This window comes from Corvus hawaiiensis, chromosome 7 (assembly GCF_020740725.1).
Source record: "Corvus hawaiiensis isolate bCorHaw1 chromosome 7, bCorHaw1.pri.cur, whole genome shotgun sequence".
Taxonomy (NCBI): domain Eukaryota; kingdom Metazoa; phylum Chordata; class Aves; order Passeriformes; family Corvidae; genus Corvus; species Corvus hawaiiensis.
The window spans coordinates 40582390-40594603 of NC_063219.1; the positions used below are offsets into that span (position 1 = coordinate 40582390).

General features: G+C 40.1%; 1 protein-coding gene across 16 annotated transcripts in view; it reads right to left on the bottom strand.

Moving 5' to 3' along the window:
• The window catches only part of BAZ2B (bromodomain adjacent to zinc finger domain 2B), a 121940-nt gene that overhangs the window by 62982 nt on the left and 46744 nt on the right, over positions 1 to 12214 (bottom strand). For all 16 annotated transcript variants that reach the window (XM_048309937.1, XM_048309936.1, XM_048309935.1 and 13 more), the window contains one exon: positions 1061 to 1216. In XM_048309937.1, the coding sequence (XP_048165894.1) occupies positions 1061 to 1214 (154 nt within the window). In that variant the 5' untranslated portion in view covers positions 1215 to 1216. The remainder of the gene's footprint in view (positions 1 to 1060; positions 1217 to 12214) is intronic.

Here is a 12214-nt window from a genome sequence, read left to right on the forward strand (position 1 = left end):
AAACCATTTCAAGTGGCATGGACTAATGAACATAGACAAAAAATTCTTTTGGAGATTTTTAGTGGGGTACTGAAAAATGAAATGCTTTGTTATTTACTCCAGAAGAGTTTTAGTTTAGAATTTTCTGGCTGATTTTAGAGAAATTAAAATAAATAGAGACATAACTCTAGGTCTGCAGACATTCTCGTTTCAGCTTCTTGTGGCAGCTGCAAACAAACAAATGCAGGACGAAGTCACAGACTTGGAATCTACTCATTATGTATTATCAGGGCTGTAAAGTTTTTAAGTTTGGAGAATATACTTTTGCTCACTCTGCTGCAAGAACAGAGTTTGTTCCGAAAACAGGGGATTACCATGGATTTAAGATAAAAAAACTTCCTATTTACAGGCTAACAGAAACAATGTTCTCCAAAAAAAGATCTGTTTTCCTAAAGTTAAGTGAGAAATAGCAGGGAAGAGTTTACCATTTCTTGTTCTGTGGATGCCATATGCACCATTCAGCTGAAATAGGAGTTTCATTCACAAAAATTAGATTCTTGCATGGAGAAATCTTCCATTTATGTTTCTGATTCAAGGTAAAGTATTTCACTCTAGTCAAGATTATCCAAGACTGTGACGTTGTGAAATTCATCTTTTCAGTTTCAAGCTCTATTGGAAAAAAATATTTCTCCAAATGTAAAACTACAGTATGGGCTGGGCTTAAATGCTGAGAACATGATGTACGTTCAAGACGCTGATTATTACAACTTAATCTGAAAGTGGCACAGAGTTTGCTAGATGAACCCTTTATTTGATCCTCGCTTTCAAGGCAGCCTTGCAAACTGAATTTTTTTTCCCACATTTTAAACAGGCAATTCTTAATTAATTTCATTCCTTCAACAAGTAAGTACTATGTAAAATGTATTCACAGCAAATGAATGTCACTTGGCAAATACAAAAACCCTCAAATATTTTTCCCGGATGTATCTATGCAACCTTATTACATTTGACTTGTAGTAGTAATTACAAGTGCTGACAAACACTAAAATTACATTGCTATATAGAATTGAGTCATTTTTACCACATGTGTTGATTGTGGAGCTCAGCGTTGCAGCTCCAGTGGAAAGGCCACCTTTCGATACTTCTGAAGCTACCGACGGTGTCGAAGATGCTGGAGTGGAAGCAGCTGCAGTAGAAGAGACTGATGATGACGTTAACCGCTCTCCAGACTCCATATCTGGAAGAGAGAAAATAAATGTCTGTCTTCTATGGCAGCAAAGGAAATTGCAAGGGACTACGGGACTGTCTGTGCTGACTGTGTCTCAGGATCTGCCCTAAATTCTCAAGAGGTTCCTATGAGACCTTCACATGTGAGGTACATCCCATTAACAGCACCCATTCATCAGAGAACTCAGCAGAGCTGCAGCACTATGGGAATATGGTACTGCTGTTCAGAGTTCACTACATTTCAACTTGAACACCTCTACCACACCCTGTGGTCAGGAGCTCCATTTCAGCTCAGGCTGGAGCCTTCAGCCCTTGCCAGAACCAGCCCATTGTTCTTGCAGCCCGCCTGTGCCCCTGCCTCTTGGCTACATTCCATGTTCTAGCTTCCCTCTAGGATGGCATCAGCTCCCATCTTCTGCTACTTCTGATCAGACAACCAGATGGACGCTGGGCCTGACAGATTCCACTATTTTGTCTAACGCTGTGACCAGCACTGTTCAGACTGCACGGGACTGTGCCGGAGTTGGGAAAAGCCCTGCCTGCATAACCCTCAACTACCAGCTTATCCCTCCTTGCAGAGCAACCCTGCTCTTTGTTGCTCCCTGACAGACAACTTTAAAGAACCTGTGGTGCATGCCAAAACATCCGTATCTAGACTCTTAATTTAAGGAAAGACCCAGCAATTATGGTGAGATAGTATAAATACAAGAACTCTTGTTAAGTTGCTAGGGGCTTTTTGTTGTTGTCGGTGTTATTTCCGGGAGAGCTTTTCATACAAAATAAGACATTTTTATATGTGCCATGAATGATCTAAATCAAAACTCACCAGTCTTACTTCACTGAACAAGCATATGTATTTTAAGGAAAACAGACAGTAATATTATTAAAAACACTAGAAGAAGTTTGGACAATACTCTCAGGCACACGGTGTGGCTCTTGGGGATGGTCTGATCACTGAGTTAGACTCAGTGATCTTTGTGGGTCCCTTCCAACTCAGCATATTCTGTGTTTCTGTGAAGTAGTTTCTCAAATACTTCAGAAATGCAGCCAAGACGATGTCTTTGCAGAGTGGTAAGCAGCATCAACAGATTGTCTGACTCAATCTGCCAGAGCAGCAGTTGATAGTGAGTCAGGATCACAGTATAGGTAAGGTGAGGAAAATTTCAAAGTCCCTATACTATTAAAAATACCATGAGACTAAGCACATTGAACTCCTAACAGGGAAACTTCTAAGAAACCCATTCCTGTTGTGAAGTCTCTCTCATGGACAGAGGCAACACGCTTTCTCAGATTTACTCCTGAAATCTGAGGGGGATAAGTACTGAACCTAAATCAAACCACTGTTATAAAATCTCACTCCCAGTACTTGTAAAGCAGAATGCCAAGTACACAAGAAAGACCCACTTTTCCAAATGCTATTTTAGACAATTTAGAAAACTGGTATGTTAAACAGCACTTCTGATCCAAAGTTGTATTAAACAGTTACTTCCCAAATGCACACTTGGAAAAACAGCATAAAACCTGTTATCTGCTTCTCCAGAAAGTAGATCCTTGGTTTGCCTCAGCCAGTAAAAATGAAATTTAAAAACCTACAGCAAATACAAAAAAATACAAATACAAATACAGAAAAAACCACAGAAAAATCAGCTACTTACACTGATACGGCAATAAAAAAAGTATCTACTACTATACTGAATATAGGGGGTATGACCTTTTCCTTCAGAACAATAGTAGAAATAACAAAGCTACTTCCTTCAGAAAATTTATGAAGGAAAAATATTACTCAACATTTTAATTTTTTCGTTCAGGACTCTTGAATACATACTCCAGCTAAACATTTTCCATCCACAGTTAAAGAATACCTCATTCATTTTTAGCAATCTGTGACTATAATCAATCTAATGTGCTAATCAGTGGAGAATACTGTATACAGTGTTTATTACATATATATGTCCACTATATTTTACAACTACTCTGAAGGATAATAATTAATAAAAATCCCATTCATAAGAGATTATGGTTTTAGTTTGCATCTACAGGCTTAAGTCCACAGCATTCACAAACACACAGTAAAAAGATTTACTATCTTTAGTATACAGACATCGATAGACACAAATTATTACAATGAAGTACTTTTTTAGTCACTATGAATGACTGAACTTACTTGAGGCCAACAAGTATTCCTTGTACAAATAAAAATTTGTTGTATTTTGGCATTCATTGTTTTCATTATGGCTACAGCGAAGTCACTATATTTACAGAGAGCATAAGGGAAGTCAGAAACAAATCAAAATGGTATTATTACAGTATTTCCTTGTAAAAGAAAAGGTACTTCTAAACTTTAACACACTCCATTCGAAACTCAGGATTAAAATTTCATATTTTATGTTCCCTCACAAAAACTCTCAAATTTCTAAAGAAAAAGAAACTGTAATAAAAAGAAGCTGTGTGTGTAATAACAAAACACTAAAATAAGTCTTTACCACAGAATCATGAAATCCAACCTACATATGTGGAAAAGACCTTCAAAATCATCAAGTCCAACCTGTGCCCGATCCCCACCTTGTCATCGAGCCCAGAGCACTGAGTGCCATGTCCAGTCGTTCCTGGAACACCTCCAGGGATGGGGACTCCACCACCTCCCCTGGCAGCCCCTGCCAACGCCTGACCACCCTTTCCATGAAGAAATTCCTCTGATGTCCAACCTGACCCTCCCCCTGGCACAGCTTGAGGCCATTCCCTCTTGTCCTGTCCCTGTTCCCTGGGAGCAGAGCCTGACTCCCTCCCCTCCCATCAGGGAGTAGGAAACAGGGAGAAGGTCCTCAGGAACCTTCTTTTCTCCAGGCTGAGCCCTCCCTCAGCTGCTCCTGCTGCTCCAGCCCCTTCTCCAGCTCTGTTCCAGTCTCTGGACTTGCTCCAGCCCCTCAGTGTCCGTCCTCCTCTTCCTGATGGACCCAGAACTGGGCACAGCACCCCAGTTGCCTCAGCAGTGCCAGCTACATGTCATTGCCCTGGTCCTGCTGCCACACTAGGGCTGATACAAGCCAGGTGCCCTTGGCCCTCTTGCCCACCTGGGCACACCCAGGCTCACGTACAGCCACTTTCACCAGCACCCCCATGGCCTTTTCCATCTTACCAGCCACTCTGTCCCCAGCCTGGAGCACTGCAGGGAGTTGTTGTCATCCAAATGCAGGACCCAGCACTTCCCATTACTGAACCTCATTTACTTGTCCTTGGCCCATCAATCCAGCCTGTCCAGATCCCCCTGCACAGCCTTCCTAACCTTCCTACCCGCAAGCAGATCAACAATCCCGCCCAACTTGGTGTCATCCACAAATTTACTGAGGGTGCACTCAATCCCCTCATCCCAATCACTGATAAAGATATTGAACAGGACTGGCCCCAATACTGAGCCCTGGGGACACCACTGGTGGCCAACCCTAGCTGGAAGGAATTCCATTCACCACCACACCCTCTGGGCCTGGCCACGCAGCCAGTTCTGAACCCAGCAAAGAGTGCACCTGTCCAAGCCATGGGCTGCCTCTTGCTCCGGGAGAATGGTGTGGGAGACAGTATCAAAGGCTCTGCTGGACTCCAGGCAGACACATCCACAGCCTTCCCCTCATCTGCTGAGTGGGTTCACCTTGCCATAGCAGGAGATCAGGTTGCTCAAGCAGGACCTGCTCTTCCTAAACCCATTCTGGCTATGCCCCATCCCCTGGCTGTCCTGTATGTGCCGTGTGACCGCACTCAAGACGATCTGCTCTATGACCTACCTTGGCATCAAAGTCAGATTGACAGGCCCAGAGTTCCTCAGATGTGAGCATCTAATGTATTTTATAAATAAGCATAGTTAAGAACCACCTACAAGCAATCCATGTTTGAATCATAAATAAGAATATATCCTTAGCAAATCAATACATTTTTAAAACAGAAAAGTAAATTTAGCTACACTTGCAAGCTTTTAACCAACATAAGCCATCTGTTTGATCAAATAAGAACTGGGAGAACAGTAATAAGCTGCCCTTTTAAGGTTCCCCTCTCTTTCCCACCCCCACCCTGCTCCTTTTATTTCAGTTTCCAGGGGTCTGGGAAGTGTTTTTGAGAGGGTGCTTTTTCAGCCTTTAATTTAGCTGCTTGTTTAATGTCTTTAATAGAGAACTGGAATATTGGTATTTCCGAATTATTCTGAATGTAAGAAATTATATTCTTTTCCTAGAGACATACATAGTTTTGATTTCAAACTAAGTCAACCCTTAATTATATTTAGTTAATTACTCTAACCACAACAGATGGCTAACTCCAAAAGAGATAATCCCCAAAACAGTCATTAGACAGGATCAGCAATAATTACACTGTATATCTAATGTGTTCTGTGACTAAAAAAGTCCGTACCAGTTACAGATCCATATTCTTTTTAACCTCAAGTATAAGTGAGATATTTGTTCCATTGGAGTTATTTTGTCCGTCAATACTTATAAACTTTCATGACTATTTTTTAATCTCTCAAATTTGTAAAACAGAAAAATCAGTAAGTAAAACTAGGAAAAAAACTTGATTTTTAAAATTTTCCAGGTGTAGTGATTTATGTAGTTCCTCTCAATGGTTTGCCCAGAACTCCAGCTATTTTCCAAGAATTTCCCATGGTGAATAATAATCCTTAATGCAACTGAACTCAGTGAAAACAGAAAGTAAGCTGTCAGTAAAAAGGAACAAAGAAGGGAAGTATGTGAGGCTTTACGCAAGAAATTGTTGTCTTTTTGGGGAAAAAAATTGCTAATGTTTAATAAAAATAGAAACACTAAAAAAAGATAAAGGTTTGCTAAAGGAAACAGCAATCAAATCATTTTCAAATATATCAAGTTAAAATTTCTTTACAGTCAATCACCTACCTATTCTATGCTCAAAATCTTCACTGAAATGTACCCTAATGCAGAAGAAAAACCCCTTTCTTAAACAGGTACAAATGAGTAATTCCCTTCACAGGATAGTGTCATGGATACAGTATCCTATCAGTGTTAGCTAGGATGTGTGAATACAATTAAGTATGTTTTGAAGTCATCTAAACACTAGACAAACTCATCTTAAAATTCCAGTTTAACTTCTACACTCCCATGTGCTGCTTCATTATTTCAGGTATTACCTCTAACACAGCGAAAAAGAAGTTGGGTCAAAATATGCTTCAGTCTTTTTCAATGGCCAAGTGAAATTTGTAACAACTTTATGACCGCAAACTATAGAACTAGAGTCCCATAATATTGTGCTCTTGCCTTTCAGCAATATTTCATTGTATCATATCATAATATTGTCAGTCTGCCACTGGTTCTTGTGTCAATGAGTGCTCTGATGCCAGAAATCTTGCAGCTGATGAAGAGAAGTACATCAGAGTCTCTCAGAACACACAGTCCAGCACATCACAAATACAAAATGCGTTCTCCAAAGAGGTCATGCTCAGAAGTAAATGCAGAGCATGGGTGCTAGCCCAGAGGTGACTCAGCAGGCCAAGCTGTACCTGTGGGTTCTACACCTTCCGCAGAGGCCACAGAACCAGGGAGGGAGGAGTGGATTTAAAACCAGTGGTGTGACAAAAAAACCCACAAAACAAGCAAGCACACTGACCAAACCTCAGGTGAGAAGGAAGTGAGGTACCCACAGGAATGGGTGCAGTTCCCTATAGACAAACTATGGACACCAGAGGCTCCCAGTGATGCTCCCTGCTCTGGAAACAAGGTCTGGTCACAGGCCTTCCAACACACGGTTTACTACTGCTGTGATGTTTTACACACTGAGATTTTTAAACTCACATACAAGTGCCCATATAATTAATGAGATCCACTTTACTTGTCTGAAATACTGTACAAATCATGAAAGCCAAGTTAGCTGCTAAATATTGCGAATTTTGCAGAATGTCACTGTAATTATGGCACTTCCGATAATTTATTCTAAGTACTTTATGTAAAGCTCTCTAGGAAAAAAAGTCATCACAACAAAACTTTTACTAAATCAACCACCACAATAAAACCTCTTTTTGTGAGTCAACAGCAAGACTGGCTTGTGTTTCAAAGATATCATACAAAGACACTTCAGTGCACCAGTACGCATAGTACGTTACTGCCAGTTGTACTGTGTGAGGCAGACTGTATGTTCCTGCATGACATTCTAAATGGGCTTTATAGCCTTCCCCTGACTCATATCAGGCCACATTCAATTAGTGACACAACAACTCACTGTTTACGGCATCAGAATCCACAGCAGTGAAAACATTCATAAAATCACAAATATATCACAATTCCATAAATATTTGTTTTAACAGTCTTTACCCACATATGGTGACTTACTAAAAGCCACTTCAAAGCAGATCTAACTCTTAAATTCGGTATAACTGAGTCATAACTGGGCTGCCAAAAACAGAAACAGAGAGAGGAATCAGTTGCCATTCTACTGTTTAGTAATACGTAGTGGCCATTTTAAATAGACTTAGGATAAAATGACATTTTAAACAATGCATCTATTTTGACTCTATCCAACAGGATAAACTCATCATTGAATATGCAATATACAAAATAAGTTGCAACTCAAAAACTTATTTGCTCCTATTTTACAAGTAACTGTGTTGCTTTCCATTAGAAATAAGCATCACTTTGAATATTTCTGCATTCACACATTTCATGATCTTCATGATTATGGTAAAGAAAGAATACTTACAAATGACAGAGGACATTATAATTCACTTACGTTACATGCCATGGAGGGAGGAGGGGCACGCAGGTCAGGCTAAACTACAAGCCTCCATAAGCCTCGCTTCTGGACAAAACTCAGAATACATCTCTGAAAGCTCCATAATGCTGGGCACGAAATCTAATCTATCCAATTTGTACCACAAAAAGTGCACGGCCACACTAAGAGGCAACACAGCACTGCAGAGAGGCACTTAATGTTGAAGTGACCCAAGTCTACTCAAATGTTTCAAACCCAGAATAACAACACTAAGAGTCTGGTTTAAACAAATATATAAACAGAATCATAGAATGGTTTGGGCTGGAAGGGACCTTGAAAGCTCATTTCATTACACACACACCCCACCATGGGCAGGGACACCTTTCACTGGATGAGGCTGCCCACAGACCCATCCAACCCGGCCTTGAACAGTGCCAGGGATGGGGAGTCCACAATCTCTCTGGCCAACCTGTGCCAGTGTCTTACCACTCTTAATTTCTTCCTAACATCTAATCTAAACCTACCCTCCTAAAATCAAATCTATCTGCATTATCTGTTATTCTGTATGAGGTTATCAACTTTATACGTCTATGTTTAGCAGTTACTACTTTTATTAAGAACACACATCCCTTCACCTTATTTTCACTTCTATGATAGGTTAGGAAAAGTTGACACAACTACCCTCAAAACACAGAAGCAGATGGGTGGGGATAGCTTCTTACACGGATGTACACACTTTCAGTCAGGAATGCTCACCCTACAGAAGCAGCTGCCCAATCCACTTCTTGCAGCACAGCGAATTCCACGTGACAATTTCCTGTAAGCTGCTTTTACCAATGGAAAAGCTATGCAATTCATCCAGCTCAAGAAGAGGAGCAGTCATGATTTAGATACCAGGGTGGCAATGGTACAGTGCAACTCTGCGCAGACATTAAGGCTTTATGGAGACTTCGCTCATGCAGTGGAGATGACAGCATGACATGCCTGTATTCCAATGCTTCTAAGCAGATTCTAAACAGCAAATAAATAGTGGTACCACATAAAATTGATGCAAACCCTGAACTCTTGTCATAACTGCAGAGGCTGAAATAATAGCATCTGAAGAACATTCAAATGCAAAAATTCTCTGCCATCAGTTTGGTAAATGCCCTAAAGAGGCACGTTCACCAGATTTTGTCATCAAACCAAAACAAAGGATTTATCATTTCAGAACTGAGGTTTTACAGAGCTTTCTGTTCCTAAAAAAACCCCAAACCAACAAATAAACGGATCACTGCAATATTTTATACTATCTTGGGATGAATACCAGTTTTTAACTTCATGCCTAACAGTTCAGCTTAAAGACATGTTTCCAATTTCTATGTAAAAGCCCAATCTTTCATTCCCGACATACCTTTTGGGGTTTTTTTAACATTCTGCTTATGAAACTTCAGTAACTTTGGGTTCATTTGCACTAGATTCTAGTACTGCTACATTTTGTTCTACAGAAGCAGGACTTAGCATTTTATACTATTACTTCAGTTTGTGAGGGCACTGAGCAAACTTTCTACAACTACCTCTATAATTTTAAAATTATGAAGTATTATTAAATCTTTGCATATTGATAATCAATACAACATTTTTTAAATATACAGCAAAAATTCTTGTTTAGGATGGCTCTGAACCACCCTAAAACCGCTAGAAATCCTATGCAACAGTAGTTCAAAAATCAGTAAAAAACACTGGGACAGCTGAAGTCAATGCCTTTTTTTTTCTTTTTTTTCTTTTTCCTGTACTGTTCAAAAACCTGAATTTCAATCTGTCAGAGGCAAATTTTCTGCTTCTCTGCTGGTATTCCACCACTCAGAAACTTAGCTCCTCGTTTAGCCATCCTATCGTACACCTCTTCCCATGGTTCAAAAGCCAGATTTGATCTCAAGCTCAAAATTGAGGCTTAGCTCCAATTACAGAGCTGGAGAAAACACCTACAGAGGAAGTGCCCTGCTGAACCTCTGATGGCAAAAGCTGCCACAGGCTTGTCTAGGAATTGTTAAAATTCAACAGCGCTTGCGCCAAACATGCTTTTTAGTATTTCCGTAACTGAGTCTTGCCTAATTTTGCCAAATAATAATAGAAGGCATTAAACCAACAGCTAACTTTGTGAAGCCTAAAGTATCTGATTTAAAAAATATATATACAAAAACTCTCAAAAGGACTCAGTACAAACAATGTGGTTTGCCCACTTGGTATTATTTTGCTTCATGCTGGAAAAAAAGACACAAAGAAATGACTGCATAGAGAAAACTTCAGATAAATCTTTAAAAGCATAAGCTAAAGTAATTTGGGGAAGAAATAACTACAAACCAAATATCTTTTTGGGTGTATGAACTCCACATGCGTCAAAATAACAAGCTCAGAACTAGTCCATGGGCACTGCCCTGCAAGAAGAAAAGACACTGAGAAAAGGGTTCTTTTACCCTGGAGTCCTTAACTTACAGACCACCTATATCTAACAAGTAACAAGGGGGAAGGATGGTAGTCAAAGTCCTCCTTAACAATGACCTAAAGATTTTTTGGGGGGTTTTTGTTTGTTGGGAGTTTTTTGAGTTTTTCATCCTAACAATTTAAGTTCTATTCTAGTCCTTCAAATATTGCTAAAAACTATAACCACCAGCATATTCTGATGAGAAATGAATTATAGATACCAACAGTTCCAGAAAAGCATTCAGGAGAAACAAATCTTTTCAATGTGCTCCTGTACCAGCCTCAGGCTTTGCAAAGGGTGTTGAGTTTGATTCAGAATAGCACCAAACTTCAGTCTCATTATTCTAACATTAATATCATTTTATGTTAAAACAAAAAGAGAAAAAGTCAAACATCTAAGTTGTACATTAGGTTCTCCAAAGCTAGCGAAAACTAGTTTTAGCCCACAGGAGAGCAAAGAAGCCTATCAGCCTCTCATGTCACTGACTGAGTTTTGGCACCTTGACTAAAAAACTTATCATTGAGGAATGCTAATTCCTCAGGTTTGAACTCTTAAAAGCACCTTGCAGTGTCATCTAGCAGGAATGTAGTAGTTCCCACTAACAGGCTGAGACACAGATAAATGGTTTCCACATTTTCACGCAGTTGCACTCTCACGGTTCTTTGGAAACCCAGAACCAGTTCTTGAAGGAAGTGTTACGTGCCATAACAGCCATTGTTTTGAGTCAGCTTCATCACTGGCATCCACCCCCTTTTGCAAAACATCTTTCTTAGCTTATTTGTTCACTGTTCCTTCCAATTTTAAAGGTATCATGATCTTTTTAAAAACTGAGACATTTAAGCAAAACAAAACCCCCACAAAACAAACTAGAAGGAAAAATAATGGGGGTCTTAAGATACAAAGAAATAAAATTAAGCCTCAACAGAAGCCGCAGCAGGTATTACCATGTCAGAAGACTATTCTGGCTGACTCCATTCACAACTTTATTTTTACAAAACAAGCAGATGCAAATCTGACATCTTGATATTATTTACAAACTAAAGAAGTGGTTAGACACAAAAAACCCCTGCCAACATTGCACTTTTATTTCCACAAACCGGAAAGAAAGAAGATAATAAACCATCCATACTTCCATCTTCAAAACAAAAGTACTGTATCTAGATTTCAGGCTCTAACAAAGCCACATGCTAAACATTACATCTTCCTACATGATTAAAGAACATTGGTTAAAACACAGGAGGCCATTTTTTACTGTACCAGATGTTGTTTGCTTGCAAAGCTTGAAAACTTTTTAAAGATTAACAGTGATACACATTGCAATAAACCATTCTTTCAAAATTTAAAGGCACTCTGCAAAGCCAAGCAGTCAATGATGGTCGTATCTCACAGATAAAACTGGGGCTCTCTTGTGGGGTGTTGAAGCAGGAAGCCTAAGCAGTCCCAACTCCAGCCACCCAGCATTCAATTCAAGAGGTCCATGAGGGCCTATGGCTGGGCCCAGGGTTAGGATCTGCCCTTCCCTGCACAGCAAAAACAGCTGTATCCCTCGGCCACTGCTGCCTCACACACTTCCCCCAGGCAGCCCAGGTAATGCAGCTCCTACAGCTCCCATCAGGGCTGTTCTGCCTGTTCTGCAGGAACCAGGTTCTGTAAATTAGGCTGAAGCTTGAGCCAACAAGGTCAGCTGTGAGGCACCCAGCTTTAAGAGTCCCTATAGAGGCAGAATATGAAAAAAGATTACAAATAGCAAGGGCTCGAAGGACATCAGAAAGAACGGAGCAGGGGTACAAGAAGATGGCTGGACAGCAAGGAAGTCTGCTGGAAGAC